The sequence below is a fragment of the Ostrinia furnacalis genome, unplaced genomic scaffold (genome assembly GCF_004193835.3).
Source record: "Ostrinia furnacalis isolate ACB-3 unplaced genomic scaffold, ASM419383v2 OfSCF2596, whole genome shotgun sequence".
Taxonomy (NCBI): Eukaryota; Metazoa; Arthropoda; class Insecta; order Lepidoptera; family Crambidae; genus Ostrinia; species Ostrinia furnacalis.
In genome coordinates, this window is record NW_021132835.1 from 98,747 (window position 1) to 123,213 (window position 24,467).

The 24,467-nt window shown below is 36.0% G+C and overlaps 1 protein-coding gene across 1 annotated transcript; it reads right to left on the minus strand.

The window, feature by feature from the left end:
- Positions 1-564: 564 nt before the first annotated feature.
- On the minus strand, positions 565-24,082 carry C/EBP (chorion specific C/EBP). The gene is made up of 2 exons (XM_028309011.1): positions 23,095-24,082; positions 565-1,921 (listed from the first exon to the last, which is right to left on the minus strand). Exon 1 carries the CDS (start codon positions 23,941-23,943, stop codon positions 23,101-23,103), a length of 843 nt encoding a protein of 280 aa, XP_028164812.1. The 5' UTR covers positions 23,944-24,082; the 3' UTR covers positions 565-1,921; positions 23,095-23,100.
- Positions 24,083-24,467: the final 385 nt, after the last annotated feature.

A 24,467-nucleotide genomic window follows, 5' to 3' on the forward strand; every position in this document is an offset into this window, starting at 1 on the left:
CGAGCGCTAGAATCACCTCTATTGTTATTGAATCATTTGGAAATTTCGATACAAAGAATGAAATAAGGAAATTAATGTAGAACAAATTTTATATTAACTCCCCACTAAACAAAATAATAACCACAAGCTAATTTGTATACTACCATTCTAAGCACCAATCAAATTATTTTGTAAATAGTTTATCGTGAAATATTTTTGCCTAATGAAACATTTGGCAAACCATACTTTGCCAAACAATAATTTGCTAAACAATAATGTGCCAAAAAAAACATTTGCGAATTAAAAGTTTGCAATAAGTTGCTTTGCCAAATGAGAATTTGCCAAATGAAAATTTGCGAAACGTTGTTTGCGATGTGATAATTTGGGAAACGTTTTTTGGCCAAACATTAGTAATCCCTACTTAAGGTATTAAGTATTATAATTTACATCATTATTTCGTATTTTTAATATAAATAACTCCTTGTACTTCCCTTTCGGCAGTGCCGACTCATGATTTTATCATTTTAAACAAAAAACTCATTTCTTAACCTTAACATAAAAGTAGACAAGAAAAATACTTAACAAAATTTAAAAGGTACGTCATTAGGAATAAAAATTTTAGAACTCAACAATAATAACCCATAGATTATACTAAATCGCTTAGCGTTAGAATTAAAAATAGAATTTCTATTTACATACATTAAATTAATAAAACAAAAAAAAAATAGAAGCATCTCTCAACACAATAACAGTGGAAGACAGAAAAATAATTTAAACTTAAAAAAAGAGTTGTAAGCTTTAGAACTTCTAGAAAACTTAACAAAACAGCTTGAAAGCTTTACACGATTTAAACACATTGGTGGATCTCTCACATCTCTCTCTATTATTGAAATAAGTTCAAGGAGTTATAACAAGAACTAATATCTAATACATTCGAATAATTACTGATCCAAAATTATATACAACCAATTTACACCGTACACTATATGTTACATTAGTCTTACGCCCGAAGTGAATTCAAATTCTATGAAAAAATATCAGTCGTCTTATGAATTTGATGGGTCCATGATTGACTCTAGCAACATCTATGTTTTGTCATTTTTTGATGATTAAAAAGGTGATTAACTACAGCAGCCTTTACATTACATTAAAGACTTTATTTCTCTAATTTTAAGAGCCTTTTTCGAGACAACAATGGCAGTGACCGTGTGAGCTATTACGGATAATGGCGGCTAATATGAGATCGCTACTTTGCGCCAAAATCCGCATTATCATTTACAGGTTACAATCTAGTAGATTAAATATTGTCGGTGGACGTATTGCCTTTATTTCGTGCTTAAATTGACAGCCCTAGTAATTTGGGAGACTTGGAACGAATACGTTCTCACATTCACAAGCGGTAGCGGGGCGTTTTTATTTTTTATAATTAAAAATTTGGTTGCGAATAATCACTACAAGATCAATGTCAAACTTGCAAGTATTTAACTAGATTTTGTAATAGAGTGCATTTGGTTATTTTTCTCATGGATCTTACAGGGACTATTTTCAATCGTTTTGCAAAGAGACATATTAGATTTGACAGAGAAGGGAGGGCAGATTTGGAATCTAAAATGTATACACCAGCTTACAAAGTAGAGTAATAGATAAAAAACGTATACAGAAATCACCTCTTAAGTAACTTTTACTTTGTAAAGACGATAGCATTAAAGAGAAGGTAGACAAAGTTGTAAATAAAATTCTAAGTCATAAGCTTACCGCGCCCGCTACCGCTTGTAGCACAAAGGCCGTCCACGCCAATGTTTAATCTTCATCACTTAAAACTAAACTATCCGTGTATATAAAATGTAAAAGTTAAAATCACAAAGAAGTAATTTTTCTAACTAGCTGGCGTCACTTAATGCACATATCACACCGAGCCGTCCGTCACTCCGTTTGGCGCCATCTGTAACAATAAAAAATATACTTTAAAAACAGTCTTCATTGGACAAAAAAAAGTAAATGATTGGACGAAATTTATTAAGCCTCCGTCCAAAGTCGCTGTGCCTAACTGGGTCCACATTGTATAACTGCTTGAATTGTAAGATCATGATCTGTGAATACGCTAATGTTATAAAATAAAAATAATTAATTATTGAGTAGGTACACATTTGAATACTAATAAAAATTACAGTAAGAATTTAGGCTACAAAAGGGCAAAATGACGCTTCTCTCTGTCATAAGATAAACACTTTTTAGTACGAAGACCACGTAGACTTTGTTTCAATCAAAGGACTTCCACAGCTGGACTAAGGCCTCCCCTAAGAATGTTCACAATAAATGGTCCTGCGCTGCCCTCATCCAGGTGCTTCCCGCGACCTTCACATGATCGTCTACTGAGTGCAATGTTTAGCTCATACTTAATTAAAACTGCTATCAGAATTAAACCTATTACAAAATCAACCAAATCTAGCATTACGATCACCTAGAGAATTAGCTGACTCATGATTGCAAAAGTTTCTGTTTTCTCATTCCGTCCATTCATTTAATATCTTCATCAGTTTCAGACTTATCTGTATTTCACAGATTTTAAAATATAGGCAGGTTTTTTATCATTCATCAGTCAGAAGTTAAAATTGTATTGGTTAGCTGCACAGTGGGACATTTCCTACATTTGAAGAGAACAAGAACTCACTGACCCATTGAGCGTTCTATAGTTTAGTCCCTATTCCTAACTCAATAATGTTTTCAATTACGATTTCTTCTTCGTAGAGAACTTGGTAGTCTATTACAAAATCGTTAACGAACGTCATATTGTCTACTGTCAAAAGTCAATCAACCAACCTAGTTAAAAATGACGTAACTGACAATCCGCTAATTCCTTAACTGTGACATCTCAGAATCTAATCTTGAACTACAAACCGTGAATAGGTTTATTATAACTGGCATTTCACACGTCCCACTTTCGAGTAAACTTCCAAAATGTTACGTCACTTAGTGGGACATCAGGTCGGTAGGTCGTTGTGCAACTACATTTTGGCGTTATGCAATATTGGAAAGTCGGCCGGGTTTCCGTATTATGCAACTGATAGTGGACCATGGTCTGAGATGGAGGTCGTGGTGTATTGAGATTATTGGGGGGTGAAGGGGGATCTGAAGATAACTTGTATGGGAAAAAGATCGAAGTGTAGGAAGATAATTGAGGGTCTCTTCAATATTTTCATTAGTTCGTTTTGAAGAGACTTGAGTTTCTGCAATGATATTTATCTATTACTAGCTGTGCCCGCGACTTCGTGTGTGTGGAAATTAAATCGTAATTTTCTCATGTCTTCTCGCCGTTTAAACCTTCCCTGGACTAGAACAATCACTCCAAAACCAAAATAAGCCAAATCAGTCTAGCGAGTTTTATTGGGTGGTGAGGGGGATTTGGAAATTGCTAACATAATCGGAAGAAGACTCGCGTGAGAGATTTGAAGATGACCTTTAAGGGATAGAGCTTGATAAGTAACAATATCAAGATAAAAGGGTCATCTCAAGACTTTCATTTGATCGATTTAAAAAGAGATCTTTATCTGTAGCCTCAAAAAAATCATAACGTTCTTTTTTTGACCAAAAAGGGGCATCTCAAGATTTATGTTTGATCGTTTTGGAAACAAATTTTTCTGCAATGCATCATTGTCTATAGCAGTGTTTTTCAACCTGTGGGTCGCCTCTATAGGGGGGTCGCGAGAGGTCGTAAAAACTACCTAAGTAAAAAAGCCAGAGAAGTTTAAAAGCTAGATTTATCCGAAATCTAATTATGCAAATGCATAAATGTTGTATAGATTGAAGAATTCGGTTCCTACAACATTTTTTTTCATGCTAGGGGGGTCGCGTCATGAAAAAGGTTGAAAAACACTGGTCTATAGTATCAAAAAAGTCACACTGATATGATTCGTGTTCTTTTTTGGGACTTAAGATGACTTGTACCCATCTAGTCAGCCATCAACCATCATGCAATAGTAAATTATTTTATTTGTTTTTTTTTAAAGTTTTTTTTGGAGTTTTGTCATAGCTGACCAAGTTAAAACTTTGGAAACTTCAACTTCATACAAACAAAATTAACATGCCATCAATGTGACTATGTGGTGACAATGTAACTGGGCCAGGTCACCAATCCCTATCCGGGACGCGATAGGGCACAGCATTTAAACGGATTTTATATGATTTACTTTGTATTCAGTATTTTACTTCAAATATTTGTACATACTCGTATATTATTATGAACAGTATTATGGAGCAAACTTGATTTTAATTAACGTAACACAAAATAAAATTATGTGCCTATTGATGTTACTTTTTACTTGTTTTTTATTGGTAACCCATTTGTGGTGAGTTGTTAGTTGTAAGTCAATAAAAAATATGTTTCTCTAAGAAGAGTAATATTAAGACTAGGCGCAGACCACCGATTTTTAGGTGGCCGATAGTTGTGCCCGATTTTAAATTGTATGAAGAATCGGCCAAATCGAATCGGCGTAATGTGCGCTCTTCCATACATGCCCATACTGATCAACTGCCCGACTAAACTATCGGCCGACGAAAAATCGATGGTCTGCGCCTAGGCTTAGAGAAATTCTGTATAAGTATAGTCTAAGTAAGTTTAATCTGTACGAACTTAAGAAAACGATTTTTTCTTAACCAAAATCCATGCACCACGTAATTTTCTTTCTCGTGTAGTTTAATACATCAATCAAGGAATTTTAGCATACGTACATGGCATAGTATGCTATTCTTAGTTTGTATCTTCAACATCCAAATTAGAAGCTTTCTTTTCAAACTTTTGAGCGTGTTCACAGTGCAACGAACTTTACTCATATGCAAAATTTTCTTGTAGGACTCAGAAACACTATGCCCTTCGGCAGTACCACAACCACTTTCTAAAACTTCCCATAAAAACAATCTTCACGCGCATGTCAACTCAAAAGCCATAATTTCCTATTTACCTTATCTAAAACTTTCCTGTGATCTTTACAAAAAAAACCTTTTTACATTCCCAGCTCTAATATTCGGGAATAGAGTCAATTTTCTATCGGTGGGGTCATGTTTTCGTCGGATAGATGCGCGGGAGTTGCTCATTGGAATTTTAACCCTATTTCTTTAAGCTAGAGTATTAAATAGGTTAGAGGTATCGTTTTTTTTGTGGGATAGTGCGCAGGAGTGCAATGCCCATGTTCGGGTACCGACCCGTAGTTCGTTGACCCAGTGCAGTCTGATTTTTTTATGGTCGCTCTCTAGTTGATGCAGTTTTGACCTTTATTTTTCTTTTTCCGGTCGGATACCCTGTATTATATTAGGGTTGTCGATTTTATCGTTTACTTTTCTTATGATTCAAATCTTACTCGTTCCTTAACCGGTGTTTTTGAGATTGTCAGATTTTAGCATTGGTTGCTGTTAAAGTAAGATGGTGCAACCCAGCTTAAGACTGGGCTGGAAGAATGACTTTTACTTTAACTTAAACAAAAATTAATAGTTTGTCAAACTCCATACAAAAAACACCAGTTATGGTTGTAGTTACGGTTACAATAATTCCAACTTGCTAAATGTAAAATGTGCATGAGAAATTGTGATTATAAGAAAGCTGTGAGATACTTTCAGCAAAAAAAAAAAAGTAAATAACTAAAATATCAAGCCAAAGTAAACAAAGTCAAGGCCGTCGATGCTTTACATAAGACATTTATATAAAAACAACGTAAATAAGTGTTTAAGTATTACATAAACTAAAATTTGAGTCGATATAACCACGCTCTACGATTTACTGTGTGCATTTACATTCATGTAGGAAAATAAAGAAAGAATGGACATGGCATGTTAGATTTTTCAATGTCCCATTGAATTTATGCAATACTGACGCCCGTATTCACAAACGTTGCTTGCTTTAGTGAAGCAGCAAATCGAACGCACATCGTTGATAGAGCTCTGTGATTGATTCCTGTGTCACCCTGTGCGTCCACGCGCACTGTGAGACCTCATAGTAATGTTTGTAAATACGGGCGTTAGAATTAAATAGAATAGGTCTATCTGTGATATTAATTTGAAACGCGGCAATAGGTATTTGATTTGAGTAAAAAAATGTAACGCGAAACTTCATCGATCGAAGTTGAAGTTGGACTTTAAGGGCTCTTTCCCCCGGAAATCCAGTTATGCGGGATCCAGTAATGCAGGAGTCCTGCAAAAAACGGTAACGATATCCCGTGGGAACAAGCCTAAACTTTAACGTTGTAAATAAAAGCTTAAGCTAGCTTTAAAGCCTCTTCGCTTACGTCTTTGGATGTTTATTTATTTTCAAAATGTACCCCATTACTTTATTTGATAACTTTAGTGAAGTTTCTTAAAAGGTAGGCATTTTTTATAAAAGTCCACCAAATCGCCGTAACTACATAAACCCAATTAACTAATTTTCGAAGAACCGTACCCTTACATAAGCACAAGTGATTTTAGTTCAAGTCCACACACAAAACGCGAACCAGTCGTAATAAAGAGCAAAAACTGTTACGTCGTATGACATTGTGCGCGCGTTTCCTACATCCAGATCGGTGACGTAATAGAATTCAAAATGTAGGTTAAATTAATAAAAAAGCTAAGCCCCGCCCACCGCGTGCGAACGCAGTGAAAGTACGGCGCGGGCGCAGCGCGTCGGCTGTCTTGTCATTCGGCCGCTGACCGCGACGGCGAGCGGTCGTGTCTCCGCGTGGATCATTTTAGGAGGTCAATGCATCGCTGTCGTTGCACTTTGATTGATTATGTTTATGCTTCGTTAAGAAAAATAAATATTATACTTTAATTAAAAGATAGCATAGGTTATTAGATTATTTAGTGTGGTTTATTAATTTATGGAAGGCCATTTTTCAGCTTAGGATTAGAAAAATATTTCACCCAATTCCTTTTGATTGCAAGGAATATCAACATGATTAAAATTCTTAGTTTAACTGCTGAAAAAAAATAATTGATCATATTCATAGTTTCAGTTATAGTATTCAGTTTCATAATTTGTTGAATAATTAATAAAAAAACAATACTTTAAAAAACTAGGTCGGTCGTCAAAATTATTACATCCAACGTTTTCAATCAACGATACAAATTTTTTAGCTTAGTTGACGTTGTTGAGGCATAAAGATTCAATAAAATTGCAAGTCGCTTGTTTTTCAAGATGTCTTTCAGTGCATAATGAAATCATATTTTACCTAAACTTAGGGTTGTTGACTTTTTATCTATGATACTATTGTCACTCCTTGAATCACGTATGATTTTAATTCAAAGAATACAATTTTCAGAATAAATGCTATCAAATTCCAAAGATATTATGATCTAATTTAGCTTTTCCAATACTTTTTTATTTCTATTAGTCGCATAGTCAAATTCAAATTCAAAACGTTTATTGCATGTCACATTACAATTTATAATAGTCGCTTCACCTAACCACCACGTGTGGTTGAGCGCAATCATAATTCAAATAGTTTATTCAATACATAGGCCCTTTCCAGGGCACTTATACACGTCCCAAATATAGCTTGCCCTTGCATAGGCTAGGCAAGGAATGGTGGAAGATACAATGCAAATGTCTCAAAAAACAATTAAAACTATTTAGGTAACTACCAACTTTAAATCCATTTCCCGAATCAGTTGCTTTAAGTATGATAAATTTTATAAATGACATTATTTTCGTAGACATAACGAGGTGTGGTTAGGTTATAACTTGAACAGATAAAATAGGTTTAATAAAACTTAATCTTAGTTTTTTTCCATGAATAAACAATGAAAAATGTCAACAAGTGATTCAACTAACCGTTAGATAGCTGACTGTAAACAATCAACTGATTCTATACGTATCTCTGATAAATGAATGACTATTTCTGTATTCTATAACTACCCAGTAGCGTGGCAACAAATGGTGCATCGTCGAAAGGGATTCGAATTCGATGCTCAGTGAGATCAATTATTGAAAATAGCCAATGATGACAGTGACTTGACACTATTAATGACTGACTCTCATTTCTGCTTAAGCCAAAGCTTATCTATAGAGATGAATGCCACGCGGCATTAAGTTCGCCTTTTGAACTAAAAAGTACTGTAGCGTATAACGCACTGTTTATATTCAAATTCATACATATCCCCTAGGCCTAAGCCACATTAAGCAAGGTGGAACAGGAGTTTGATATGAATAAAGTTTATTTATCAAAATATGTACATACTTAAATAAATGTAAAATGATAATAAATGAAAAAAAAAACTTATGTTTCTGGTCACATATTATAATAACAGTCTGTTGTTACTTCGAAAGAAGTACGAGCATAGTAAAAATCAAATGGCAAGAAATAAACACTGAGTAATAAAAATTTTACACTCCTATAAATCTCATAAGATATTGTTATTGTATTTCCATCAGTTTACTCAACGCTTCACGATAAAAAGATAAGTAAGGCAGAAGGAATCTGTCTACCTACACACACAAATAATACACGTCTTCTAATCTAAATCTAATAAAATTCTAACTGAATCTGAAAATTTATTAGAAAAAACCCACAAAGTAAGGTCTTTTAATAAGGTCTTTACCTGGTGTGACGAGGACGACCACGACCACTCTGGCAAGAGTGTAGCGACGAAGAAGAAGAAGGTCTTTTAATGAGGTAAAATTCACGAAGGCGAGTGAGCTTTACTTGTGTATGTACGTGCACATGCACATAACGATAGTGATTTGTCTGTCGAAACTTTTGAAAAATGGCAGTAGCGAGCCACCACACATGTAAAGCTCACTCGCCTTCGTGAATTGCAACAACTATAGATTATACCAGGACTGAAGTCTTAGAACTTTGGCTTAAGATCTAGTAAAGCCCTGTTTAAAGTGTCTAATTCAAAAACTGAAAATGTTTAGTTAAATTTTCACTGTTTGGTTACGTATTAACTATCATCAATACTGGGACTTTTCTATCAAATCCTCCATTGGCTTTTAGTAAATAAGTGAGGACGGGACTATTCCCACCTCTCGTTCCCACCACTGCAACTCCTGTGTAGCCAGGATCTACAGCTTGACCGCCACAAAAACCCAACCAATGAAGGTCAAGTTTGTCCCGGGGGAAAGTTAAACTGTCATTGGACCCGCAACGAAATTAATCAGAAGAACATAGGAGGAGTTCGAAATTAAGGTAAATAAGTGAGGACGTCCTCCTGCAGTGAGACTAGGTACCTGATGATGAATACTGTGACAATATAAATGAAATAATAAATATTCATGGGCCAGTCCCAAACCAAGCAAAGCTTGTACTATGGATCTAGAAACAGGGGTGTTATTATAAAAAACATAAACTGACGTTAAACGCGTGTAAAAAATTATTTGGATACTAAATGTCAATTTAAATAAATATTCAACGCCCATTTAACTTTTTGTAATAAACCCCCAGATGTCCAAAACATAACTTTTTCTGTAGATGATTTATTACCTTTATCCAATCAAATTCTCAACACTTTCCACTACAACTTGAGATTTACTCAAAAACGGCACCATTCATCGATAACGGCATGTTTGTTTGTTTGTTCGCTGATAACGATTTATGTCAGTGCTATCAATACTATCATAGTGCCCTAAATAACTATTGGCTTCATAGAGCAGTGTTTTAGTTTCGTGCGTGAAAAATGATCATCACTAGATACCAAAGTGATTATTTAAAATCATTGCTGAATCAAAATTACAAGGTAGTTCTTGTATAGATGCGATAATGATCATTTTAAAATCATTGCTAGATCGAAATTTTGTAATGATTTACAGTTCCTTTTCAAAGAACTTATGCGTGTTCCAAGTATAATGTAGTTTGCAAATAACATGAAAAGAATGATGAAAAACTGTAAGCCTTACAAAGTATTCAAAATACAAAAATGCCTATAGTAGAGTTACATATGGACCAATTTTATTGGAAGTTCAAGGTATGTCTAATTTGTCTATGCAGCAGGGATCTCAATTTGAAAAAGAAACAACGACTGAAAAGGTCTTAGTTGAACTCATTGAAAAAACTAACTACAACACAAACCTAAGATGGCCGCCTCCAACTTCCCAAAATAGCTAGTTGTTACCTTAATATTGTTTCTATTTCAAAAGATCGCATTTCGAATATTTACCCTTTCATCAAAGACCCCAGCGAAAAATATTTCCTTATAAAAGGGGTAATTATTACATCATAGCGATGGAAAGCGCTAGAGTCCGCGTGACCACACCAAAGAAATGGAAAATCAACGTGATACAATAGTAGAAATTTTGCTTCCCCCGTGGTAGGAACGTGAATGGGGCTGGACCCTTTACAGGTAGGGTTTCTATAATGAAACAAGGAAAACCAAGTTTTTGGGGGCAGGAAGGTCTTCGTCGACGTTTCGTAATAGATCGGCAGGTCAAGCTGTTCTTGCTGCAAGCAAAAGGTCATATAAACATTGCTTTGATGAGTAAGAGTCAAGCTTGAATGGCGAATACTGCAGTATTCATGGTATGTTTGTACAAACATTTGCAAGCCTAGGTTTGCCCAGAGCAATTCAAACCATAAGTCTACCATACATGATGCTGAGTATATTTTTACAAATAAAACATGAATATGATAAGGAGTTATTTATTAGTTTAGATTTGAAATACAATTTATGTCCTCTTCTAATGTCTGCTATTCTTAGATTTTTCACGACTTCATTCAAGCCTGTATTTTATGGAGATAAAAGTAATATTTATTTATTATTACTTTAAGTCACTAAGTCATTAGTCCTCAAAATGCTATATTTAAAAAATTTAAAGACAAGAAAATTAAAATTTTTAAATTTGAAGATGGTTTTGGTCCACAGATGCCCTAATTTAGGCTCTATACATTAAGACTGAGGACTTCTAAAACAAGTAAATACGTAGTTCAAGTTTTAAAAACCCCAACGCCGCATTCCACGTGACCATAGAAGTTTGTGGAAAAATATATTTCTTTGGGAATCCTTAAAAAAAATACTTTCTGAACAACGTTCAAAGGTGTGCTGTTGTTTATCCCTTTTTTCGTTGGAAAATTCTAATGCTGCCTCTTTCACTCTATCTAGGGTGAAATGAGGATAAATATTGTTTTCGTATTTTGAAACACCATTAAAATTTACTATTAAAGACAAAAATTTTAGTCACAATTAGTGATATGAATAGAGGTAATGTTAGTCACGGAAAAGTTTAAATCTAACACATAGATGAAATTGTACATGTTCAATTTTGTTTTATTATTACAATAAGTTAACTAAACAACAGCAATGAAAATTTTTTTACGTAGGTACTTTGCGACTCACTCGACGATTGTTATTCAGTTACATTGAACCCTACGTAGAATGGAACGTCACAGGTATACCAATCAGCTGATCCTAATATAAATAACTATTATATCATGTTTCGTCTTTTCCCATAATACGGCTAAAAATAAACATCCTCCTCCCACCCACACGACTCATTTAACGTGCCGGTTCCAACGTGCCCTCAAGCTTGCGACACTTCGCAATTTTCCAAAAACTTTTTGACAATTTCGCCACATTTCATAAAACTTCAATTTTCCTTCTAGTTTCGTTTGACATTGCACTGGTTTCTCCGGAATAACAGTGTCGTAATACCATAAAACAAGGATCTGCATACTTACGAAACGGGAGTTGCGGCAATTTTGTTGTACAACACCTACAAAAACTACATTTTAGACACCTTTTTTTCCTTATTTCTCCAGCGAAAATGGACTGATTAAAAATAGCATCAGCGGTTTAGAAATCATAGCATCATTTGTATGGTTCATTGATCAGTTCTTAAGTTATTTTGCTTCTACGAGTATTTATTACAAAAAGAAAGTTCGAAACTATTTAATCGAAATGGTACTTAATACTTATCCCATCTCTTGTTGGGAATTTTTGGCAAGTATTTGTTCTGAGTATTTACAAAAAATTGCGTTGCTACGCGGACCGATCGTCAATCTTTAGGGAAAGCTTTTGTACAGCCGTGGATGTCTTGACTATAAGGGTATAGTTGTAATATGGTGATGAGAAGATACATTATGAATCACACACATCATCATCATCATTTCAGCCACAGGACGTCCACTGCTGAACATAGGCCTCCCCCAATGACTTCCACATCGCACGGTTGGTAGCGGCCTGCATCCAGCGCCTTCCCGCTACCTTTATCAGGTCGTCGGTCCACCTTGTCGGTGGACGTCCCACGCTGCATTTTCCGGTACGTGGCCTCCATTCCAGAACCTTGCTGCCCCATCGGCCGTCAGTTCTGCGTACTATGTGCCCTGCCCACTGCCACTTCAGCTTGCTGATCCGTCGGGCTATGTCAGCGACTTTAGTTCGTTTACGGATCTCCTCATTTCTGATTCGATCTCGTAAAGAAACACCGAGCATAGCCCTCTCCATAGCACGCTGTGCAACTTTGAGCTTCTGTATAAGGCCTATAGTGAGGGGCCACGTTTCCGAGCCATAAGTCATCACAGGTAACACACATTGGTTGTAGACTTTCGTCTTCACATGCCAGTCGTAAATTTTAAATGATCGTGATCATCAAACCTTGTGCCTCCAGCAATATCTGGTCTGGTTCGCAAAGTACGGTCAACTTTCTTCACCGATTCTTCTTACTTATTATCTTTACGATCAATGTTGTTATGCAAATCAATTTTCCAGTTGTTAAGATCAATTTTAGCTTCGATTGTATCAGTTGTTGTGTTCTTGCAGTTAAGATAGCCAGTTCTTCTGTGGTTGAGGATTTCATTTGAAGCTCACTTCCATCTTCAGCTTCGTCAATTTTCATCAGGTGAGATGCAGGCCAAGAGCTTCATCGTTGTGGATAAAAAATATTCATCATATTCACGAATAAATGATAGTAATTTATGCCCCAAATTACGCAGATAACAAATCAAGGATGACAACAATAAAAGCATGCTGTACATTTCGATGATAAATAATACTATTCAAGATTCAAAATACTACAACAAAATTATCACCATTATCAAAGATACCGAGTATTTGCGGCAGATTACGCAAAGCGCTGTGACCTTGAAGTGAGCTATAAATATCCAGCTAAATATATTCAAGCAAGCTATTTATAGCAGCTTGAGTCAATAACCTTTTATCTTGTTAATTCGGATCTAGATTCATACTTTTTACAGTTTTTACCATACCTAAAGTCCTTGTCATTCATGAATCTAGATTTAAATTTCGGTTTGTAGTTCCGAAATCTGACTGCCTAATTTTTTACTTATATCATTCAAATTCATTATCCTTGTGTTTATTTTTTTTTATCCACAACGAGGAAGCTCTTGGCCTGTATCTCACTCACCTGATGGTAAGCGATGATCAGGCCGAAGGTGGAAGCGAGCTTCACCCGGAATCCTCAACCACAGAGGAACTGGCTATCTTACCTCTAACTGCCGGAACACAACAATGCTGTTAACATTGTTTTTATGGCGACAGACTTAGGTAAGATGGTGGTAGCTAGCCAGGCGGACTTGGAACAAGTCCTACCACCAACCAAACCGAACAGAAAATTCTGCCTCCACTGGGAATCGACCCCGGGACCTCTGCGTCTGAAGCAGGTGGTCTAATCACTAGACCACAGAGGCGGTTATATTGTTGTTTGTAGGTTTTCATTCATAAATTCTCCGAGAGTTTGCCAAATGTTTGATCCAAACTAGCTCATTAATTAACTCGAATCAATCACATTATCGGAACCCTAGGTCAATCGCTTGGACAAACATATTTGAGTTAAAGACGAAGTACTAGTATCTACTTATTCCGTGGTTAAAGCTGTAATGTCTCGATCTCTTTATTGAACCATCAGTCTTTTGACATTTACTTATTTAAATTCAAGCTTATAAGGTTAAATATTCACTTAACAGTTCAGTCATGTTATCATTTCTGTGTATGATTGATTCCAGCCATCATTGCTGACGTTTATTAACAGTTCAATTGCATAATTTGATTGCTTCAAAAGTTGACTGACAAGCGTTGGTCCTATCGAAATCTATCAATGAAAGGTTATATAACGACAGACTCAACCACAGAGGAACTGGCTATTTCATCTCTAACTGCCAGAACACCAATACTGTTAATAATGTTGCTATGGCGACTTAGGTAAGATAGTGGTGGATTTAGACCAAGCCCTAACATCGACCAGAAAAATCTGCCTATCTGTTCAGTTTGGTTTTCACTAGAAATCGAACCCGGGACCTCTGGGTCTGAAGCAGGTGGTCTTACGAGATCACAGAATAGGTTAGTTATAAAGAAAAATATGCATGTTTAAGTACATCCGCTTTCCGGATTTATGAAATAGATAATGATGGCCGTAAGGTATCCGATTTTTTCATGGCTAAGTTTTGATGACAACAACTTTCTTTTTATTAAGATCTAATATTTTGTGTATATATAACGCAAGGTGGGACGTTCACCTACAAGGTGGACCGACGACATCGTAAAGGTAGCAGGGAAGCGCTGGATGCAGGCCGCTACCAATCGATCAACGTGGAAAGCATTAGGAGAGGCCTATGTTCAGCAGTGGACATCCTGTGGCTGAAATGATGATGATGATGATGATGATGAATATTTTGTGTGAAATTGGAGTAAAATTATAAGCAAAACAGCTGTAAAATATTATAATATAGTAGGTCTACGAGGAGAACAAGGCCAGGCAAGTCCCTCGTAATTTTTTGTAGCCATTTAATCAGACCATTTGATATCAGTGTTTCCTGTCAGTAATTATCATAATGTGTTTCAAATACGCGTTATTAATGAATGACATTGTTTTAACTGTGGATGTTTTATTAAGGAACCCATTTGAGCTTCGCAATGTTGGTAATAGATGGCGCTGTACGGAATTAAAACACGGTTACTCCAATGAGGGTTTTCTCGATTAAAAAATCCGCCAGATGGCAATATTTGAATTAAATTTAGGTATTTGTTTTAAATTTAGATTGTAATTTTATTTATTATTTTAATGTTTAATTTAATTTTCAATTTAATTTTTAATTTAATTTATTTGTCTCCATTATTATTATTTTTATTGATTTAATATGATTTTAATTATTTAATGCAATTATTATTATTATTGAAATTTTATGGGCCCTGGCCTGAAATAAATGAATTTTATTTATTTATTTATTTTTAATACGTAGACGCGAGGTCCAAATGCTGCGTGATTGGTGGATTTTGACATACCTCCCGTCTACATATTGCCATCTGGCGGATTTTTCAATCGCGAACACCCTCATTGAATGTTAGTAGTTAGTGAAATTACAAATTTAATGATGGACCTTTTAAGAACTAAAATAATTATGTTCGTTGTTTTATCTTTGCTTTGAGGTGATGATATCGATACTTAGTCGATAACTTGATTAAGATTTGTTACAAATAAATGAAGAAATAGGACTTGATATTGATTGAAAAACATACATACGGATTGAGAGCGTCCTTCTTTTTTGAAGTTGTGCAAAAATTAGAGTAAAAGTGAAGCCAGTCTGATTGAGCCGTAGCGTGTCTGACAATTTTAGCAGTTTGAACTCTGACACCAAACTTGGTTACTCAGTAGAAGAAAACAAAAAAGTGAAAAGGAAAATAAAATACGCACAGAAAGTGAGAAAACACAACATTTTGCTAAGGAGTTAAAGGTCTCCATTGTGTAAAAGTCAGCCACGATTTGATGTAAAATTTCACTTTTGCAAACAGAAAACTTCATTTCGAAATAAGTATACTTCATAGTTAATTTTTATGCAGTAAAATTTACAATTATAAGCGAAAATGCTGCTTTGTTATCAGTGGCTGATTTCCCCGGCCACTTTCCAACTTGTCATCCTGAATCCGTGGATGGGGTTATGCGAGAGATGTCAACGAATTTTTGATGCCAAAATCGAAATATTTTTCGAGTGATTAATTTAATAAAAAGGTTTCAGTGGATTTGTTAATTCAAATTATCAAAAAGAACTTAGATATACATTTTTTTTATTTTAAGGCTTCAGGTTTTTCCTTCTTTAATTTTAGCTAAATACTTGTACAAGAGTAATTCCTAGACTTTCACTGCTTCGCTCTTCCTTTTCAGTTATTTTGTGGCACAGATTAATAAATAAGTTACTATGGTAGACTTAACGACATGCTAAAAAAAATAATTTTTGTTTCAGTGTCAATTTTAAGTTTGAATTATTTTTTGTAACAATCTAGCACTTATTTATGTTTTAGTTTAACATAATAAAATTATATGAAATAAGCATTAGAACTGTATCAGAAAGCAGCGCCTAAACAAATAAAAACCTTCAAGTAACAGCAATAAAAAATGTTTTAAATCAAACGCAATTTCTAGCTCATTCTCTTGCAAAGGCGATCGTTTGACACACATACTTGCTGGTTGCGCAAGAGCGCGCCGTCTGGTACCGCGGTCAATTTCCTTTCGATTTTGTTTGTTTACTGTAAGGACGTTTTTAGATATTTCCTATAATTTTATACGCGGAATTATTTTATTGAGGGCTTAGTTTTATTTTTGTTATTTTGATGCAGTAAAAAGAGTCGCAATTTGTACAGGACTTAAGTCATTGTTTTATTTTAAATTTCCGTTGACACTGAATTTTAAATACTTAGGCACTATTTGTGCGTACTATTTCGCAATGCGTTTACAAGTAATCGATCACAATGAAAAATAAAATCTACTAAAATTCTAACAGACAATAGCAAAAATAAGTACTCATTTGTGTAGGAAATTCAAAGATTTATCAACTTAGGGCTATCTAGTATTGAATATAAGGTTAGCATAAGTAAATTCTGTGTGTTTAAGTGTGGTGGTATGGCTTAGTGGTGGATTCTAGTCGCGTGTCAGCGCGTTGGGCATCGTGACCATTATGTTGAATGACGAAACAAACGGTAACATCTTTTACGCAATATTTCATCAAGAAAAATTTAAATACGATTTAAAATGAAATTAAAAAAAAAAACAGAAGAAAGTCTTTTCTGAAAGAAACACTGAATTTAAACCAAAAGCCTGGCCAAAAAAAATTTACATCACACGAAAAAATTTAAAATCGTCGTGCATCGCGCATAAGTCTGTCCAAAAACACAAAAGGCATATTAACGAAAAAAAGTGAAAGTCAGCGCTCGCGCAGCCGCGTATAATCTATGGTTGAATCATCGCTTGTGGGCGTAGGTGGCGGTAGTGTCGATATTGTAGGCCTATAGGTACAGACAGCACATAAGACTATACCGGAGTTCGTAAGACTATACCAGATCCAGTAATGCAGGGTCCCGCAGAACTGGACTGTCGTGTGAACATATTATGTGTGTATGAAATTCGAATTATCCTACTAATTTCTACTAATATCTTCTAAATATATAAAAGGAGAAACTGACTGACTTAGTGACATATCAACGCACAGCCTAAACGGCTAAACGTAGGCACTTGAAATTTGGAAGGGACGTAGCTTAGGTACCGTAGAGGTGCACTAAGAAAGGAATTCCCGAAATTCCCACGGGAACGGGAATTAGCGGGAAAATCCTTTTGTATGAAAAATCTGAACCGCTTAAGTTAGACGCTTTAAATTTGGCATGCAGGTACCTTAGTAAACTTAAAGCTTAGTTACAACAGGATATTGCAAAATTCCCGGGGAAGGAACGGTAAATATCGGGAAAAAACATTTGTATGAAAAAATCTATAAACGGGTAAAACGGGATCCACGCGTACGAAGTCGCAGGCGGCCGCTAGTTATAAATAAATTCGAAAGTTTGGATGTCTGGATGTTTGGATGTTTGTTACTCTTTCACGCAAAAACTACTGAACGGATTTTGATGAAACTTTACAGTATTATTGTTTATAACCCAGAATAACTATTTTGAGACAAAAATGTACACTTTGATTTGCTGTCGACGACTATAACGAGAATTAATTTTAAAGGCTTGAATGTAAAACTAAAGTTCAGATATTAGGAAAAGGCTAAGACAACAATGTTTGGTTTTTTATTGACGAAATATTGACTTGACATTAAAACTCGCTAACCGTATTTTATGCATTAATTATAAACTCAGTACAGCTTACACAAATAAGTTAATTTTGTGTGTGGTGTAACTATATTTTACTGGATGGACGAAATCATGGCTAATGCTTTAAATTAGCTCTAAAAGTTCTCGTTTTAATCTGTCAAATAGCCAACTGACATTTTGTAACTTAATTTAACAGATATTTTTTGTGCTTATTAGGATTAAAAAATAAAGCCAGCTGTTAATTCTACTTAGTAACTAAGACTAATGTTTTGTTTTACTAAACATTGAGTTCAAAATCATAAAGATGGTTTATATAACATGCTATATGTATAATATTGCATAATTTAAACGTAACACAGTTTTTATTAGACCATGAACTAATTGTTATGTCATTGATAAATATTTATTTATGTCAAATAGTTACAAAACCAGGGTAAATAGATAAAATCACTCCAAATAATCTCAAGAGCTTAATGACTAGTAGTAAGTAGCTTCGCGTAAGTGTTAATTACTAATTAATATTAATACACAATAATAATATTGTCAGTAAATAATAGTTTATTTACAAAGAAACATTAAAAAAGAAATATAAAAAATAATAGTCAACTTTTCGAACTTACAAAAGATAATGATTCTAAAGCTCATAAAGGAAATCTGACGTCAGTTAAGCTTAAAGTTATGTTACGGGACTATTCCCACCTCTCGTTCCCACCACTGCAAATCCAGTGAAGCCGGGATCTACAGCTTGACCACCATTAAGAACTCAATCAGTGAAGGTCAAGTTTGTCCCAGGGGAAAGTCAAACTGTCATTGAACCCGCAACGAAATTAATCAGAAGAACGTAGGTGGAGTTCAAAGCGGTTGACAGGTGAAAAAACAAAGGCATAAGTTATCAGATCAGTTAAGCTCATTCAACTTAGAAATTGAGAAGACACAACTTGCTTCCATACCAAAGTTTTCGCATGACAAAGCTAACTCCCACGCAGACAGAGCTGCAGTAAAAGCTAGTTATATTAGTTGATTCATAGCCTGTAGGCTGCTTGTCCTTGCAGTTAATAACTTAATATTGTAACTAGCTTTCCGCCCGCGGCTTCGCCCGCGTGGAATTTTGTCTGTCACAGAAAAACTTTATCGCGCGCGTCCCTGTTTCAAAAACCGGGATAAAAACTATCCTATGTTCTTTCCCGGGACTCAAACTATCTCTATGCCAAATTTCATCAAAATCGGTTGCGAGGTTTAAGCGGGAAAGCGTAACAGACAGACAGACAGACAGACAGACAGACAGACAGACAGACAGACAGAGTTACTTTCGCATTTATAATATTAGTTGGGATTGGGATTGGGATTGAACTATCTTATCTCATATAGTTAGTAAACTAGGCCTCGTGGGAAACCGTGGCACGGTATTGACTCTTTATACAGTTTTTGCTAGGAATTTCTTGGGAATGGCTCGTGGGAGTATGGTGTTACGACGGATTCGGTGACGGTGGTAAATGTTGTTGAATTTATGGTGAGATTAGCTTTTCTTGCGACTTAATATACGTAGATTTTAAGTTTAAGCAAATGTAAAAGCATAATGCCCGTTTTCACCATTCCCTAGTTTTTAAGTGTCCCCTAAGTAACACATAACAGGAATTTTATTTTCATAGGGATTACTTAAACATTAGGGATTGATGGTGAAAACGGGCATACGTGAGCCGAAAGCTACATATTGTGTGAGCTGTGATAAGCTACATTTTGTAAAAGTTCATCAAAATCCGTGGAATAGTTTTTGCGTCAAGTAGTAAAAAGTATCCATCCATCTCAAAAAATTCCGTATTATTAATGAATAGGCAAATAAGGATAGAAATCTGAATTCGCCATACATATAAAAGCACCCTGGAAAGAGCCCAAGTACTAAATAATAGCTTTGACTTTGACTTCGACTATACAGAGATAGTTTTAAAAAATGCGACTTGCCTACAATACTATGAGTCAATAAGGCTATTTTAAAGAATACTTTCATTAATCAACATTGATTGAATACAATTTCATCACATGGTGAAATTTTTTTAACAACTTTTAAAAACTTTTTTTTCTTTTCCATAAATTAATACTCAATTAGCCAAAAATATCATAACCCAGATGTTCCTCACTAATTCCTATTGTTTCATGAATGTACTGCATAAAATTGTTAAAATCACCAAGTCAAACCAACGGAAGCATTAATGTAGGGCACGACCGGCGAAAATTCGACGAGGAACAGTCAAAAACGTGTCCTAAAACTACAGTGCTAAAGTTCACACTCATGCGCAGCCATGCGGTGAAAACGAAAGTTGCAAGCAGGCTACGTTTTGCACAAATGAATTTGAATACAAATTCTCGATCCGGTATAAAAGAGTTATGACTGCTAACTGCCCATGCTCTCCTAGTACTTGTGGGCATATTTAGATTGAAAGAGAAACAAAAAAAAGTGAAATTTGAGAACTGTTAATAAATAAAAATGGCTGCGTAGGCGATGTTAATATACTATGTGAAGCTAGATGTTAGAATTTTGATTTAGAATGATATACCACTAGCTTTCCGCCCGCGGCTTCGCCCGCGTGGAATTTTGTCTGTCACAGAAAAACTTTATCGCGCGTGTCCCTGTTTCAAAAACCGGGATAAAAACTATCCTATGTTCTTTCCCGGGACTCAAACTATCTCTATGCCAAATTTCATCAAAATCGGTTGCGAGGTTTAAGCGGGAAAGCGTAACAGACAGACAGACAGACAGACAGACAGACAGACAGACAGACAGAGTTACTTTCGCATTTATAATATTAGTTGGGATTGATGATTTGTATCAATCTGGGCTATAGGATAATTGATTGTTTAAATATTTTATCAAACATCAATCTAATTTGTAGAAAGAAAGTGAAATTTGAATAGGAGCTTAAAATTGACCAAATCACGTGGGCAATAGCTTTTTTTCAATAAAGAGAATTGATTGACAAAAATAAATGAAGTGAATAATGATGAAATTAATAAATGTCTCACTGCATCGTGCATAACGTGGTCCAATTATGTCAATTAATAATACGACATTCGTTGGTCAGTGATTGGTAAACGGGGAAGGCTTGAGCTACTCCTATAAACCAAATAATGTCATTGGCGTTAAACTTAATTAAAAAAGTGAATATGCTGATAGAATTATGGGAAGACTTAGTAATGACCCCTGGGGACAAGATGCTCAGAAAATAATAATCAACTTGGTTACAATCTTCACTTTTATTAAAATTTGTCTGTACTCGTACTTGTAAACTAAATATTATAGCCAGTACAGTATTGTTTACTAAATTATTACCTAATGGTTACTGTTTCCCCATTTCAAAGTGACTACAATTTTCATTTTATTTGGAACATAAAAAGCATATTAAGAAATATTTAATCATGGTGATTAGTACCATTACTATTTATTCACCGATAAAGACAAGGTTTAAAAACATTAAACAGTGAATTCAAAAAGCTTTTTGGGTACAACTGTCACTATCTCTCACTCTCTTCGACACTTCTCCACTATCTTAAAACAAAACCAGATTTAGGGAATAACATTAACAACAATATAAAGCTTGTAAAAATAAAAAAGAGCAACCACTAAAATCCAATCGACCATAGCAACAAAATTTACGAAGTCCTAGAAAAATTTGAACAGTCTTCGAACCGCGAAGTCTTAAGTTAAGAGTTGAAAACACCAAGAGAAAATAAGCAAAAATTATTTTTTACGTTCCCGTCACTTGGAACACAAGAACTTTCTTAAGAATATGAACAGGGTAAAAAGTTGGTGGCAACGTGACTATCAACACGGAGATTATTTGTATGACAAATAATGACGCTTATTACAATGGGCTAAGGTTTGAATTGGGAGCTCGAGCACGTGGCTAGGATCAAACGCACACTCGCTTTCAAACATGTATGGGTGTGTATGGGGTACTCTTTGCATAGCAATTGATTAAAGATAATATGGTTGAGAAAAATGCGATTAAATTACAACAAAAACTTGACATTTCCGACTCGAAACAGCACATAGGGTCCTTTCTATACAACTGTCTTCTAATTGTCTGGAAGAGATCACTTTATAGCATTAATACCGCCTAAATTGTACCGTCACTTTTGTGTAAGCATTTCTTTCTCATCTATCTAGTTTTGATCGACACTTCCAAAAATTTTAAAGCTAATTCTACTAAATTAAACGTGAGATCAACAGTGAGAAAATTTTTAATTGCACTAAAAAAAGTAAAAACTTTTTTGTCTTTTTGAAACTTTTTTGACAACAAACCCATTGAAAGTTAACAAACATTTTCACATCAATCACATAATTGATAGTAAATTCTTGAACATGCGTTTTGCTTTGCTTTTTCTCGTAGTTCGAACTTAGCTTTTCCCACGTGATATTGTTATTAATAGTTCACGTGTGTTGAGTCACAATTACAACAATAGTAACAATAATGTTACATAAAATGCAAATAATAACATCTACGAACACGTGATTGAAAGGAACAGTCATTTCTGATGGCGCTTTCCAAAATTTTGCATCATTAATAATAATTACGTTATTGCTGATCGTAACCTATAATTTGCTGACGCAATTAAGTAAATACGCAAATTATGGGTAAAATTTGATTGCGTCATACTCAAAAAATAACATTTCTAATAAGTTAAGGGACATCAAAAAGAGTTGTTGTATCACCGAGTCATCTAACATAATAGGTCGGTTATTGTGACTTCACACTCAATTCGTAAGCCCCATAAAATTCACTATACTTTTATTTACGACTGCGTTCACAGTGAAATAAAAAACACTACGATTTCATGCTTTTCACAAAAACCATTCATTCAATACGTCACGTTAGTTTTTCCTCGAGTTTTCACATTTATGTTTTTACGCAAATCACACACAATACATTCGTACATTTTTATATCTTATAAAAAGTAAGTAACTCGCAATTAACTGCACAAATCAAATTGTTTATTGAACTATCTATATTTTACCTGCTAAAACACACAAAATACGAGTACAATGTTCATGCTATCCCCTGTTGCACTAATTCACTTTGTTTACGTTTCCTTCACATTCCCGTCAACATGTCACACATAACTCACCTCTGGTCAGAGCGTGTGGTCCGGCGCATGTGGCGCGCCCAGCTGCAGCATCGACCGACACAGCTCCGTGATCTCCGGGTGGTTCAGGTTGATCAGATGCACGTACATCTGTTTGTGCAGGCTCAACTCCCCTGACACAGCTTCTAGCCTCTTCAACAGCGCATCCTTCTCCCTGAGCAGCGTTTTCACTTTTTCCTCCACCTCCCTAGAACGCACTTTGGCTTTCTCGCGCGATTTCCGCACTGCGATATTGTTGCGTTCCCGGCGCCTCCTGTACTCATCCGTGCCTTTATCCAACACTTTCCCCGAGGAACGTCGGGGAGGAACCGGCTTGTGCTTCAGCAGCGGAGGCAGCAAAGGTGCCCCTAGCGGTGGCAGCGGGGTAAATCCACCCCCGTAGGGCCCACTGACCCCTACGGGTGGCTGTGGGTTGTATTGGCCAGTGTACTGAGCACATGAGACGGATCGTCTGAAGTCGTGCGGCTCCGGCGGCTCCTCTTTAATCGGGGGAGCCTGTTCGTGTCCCGAATTTGGCTGCACGGGCGGCGCGTACGATGCTCCGGAATGCACCGGTTGCGGCATGTACGCCAACGTCGTCCGAGCGAAGCTTTGCCGCGGCTGCGGCGAGCGTCCCCCAGGCAATATCTCCTGGAACAACGCCATGGTCTCCTCGCCGCGGAATTGATCCTCGATGAGGTGTTGCAAATCCAGGCTGATCTCCTGTCCATTTAGATCGTCTAGGTCTGGCGGCGGGAAAGCTGTTCGTTTTTCTTCCACAGCCTTTTTGAGGTCTGGTTGCGGCGGCGGCGCCGGCGCGGCGGCCGCGTCGTACATTTGCGGGGACTCCATACCGCCGCTCGGGCCTATCGGGGGCCCAGCGGCGCCGGCGGCCCGAGTCTCCACTTCAAACACTTCACAGGTCACTGCACGTCACTCGGCGGCGCGGGCGTGCGCAGCGGCGGTCGGTCGCGGACTGGCGTCGCGCGCGCCGCTCGCAAGGTTGCCGGAAGGATCCAAGCTCGCGGGGATGGTGCGCGACTTTTTCTCGCACTTTTCAGCTCTGAAGTTTGTTTTTCCTCAACGGCGCATTGATTACGCGTTCTCTATTTTTGAACTTAATTTATTTATAGACATGAATCGGAGTTTTCGGTCGGAAATGATTGTTAATTATTATTAACTACGCATGTAATAAGGCTTGAGTAATTTATCTACGTTATGAAAATTAAAGTAATAGCATTGATAATTACAATAAAATTATTTGGCTATTAAAATTTTAATGTCAAATTAGATTTTTCCATCTAATTATAATAACAAAAATGCGTCTACGAGTAAATAAATACAGGTGCCTTTTAATGATGGAGTTGATGAATTGA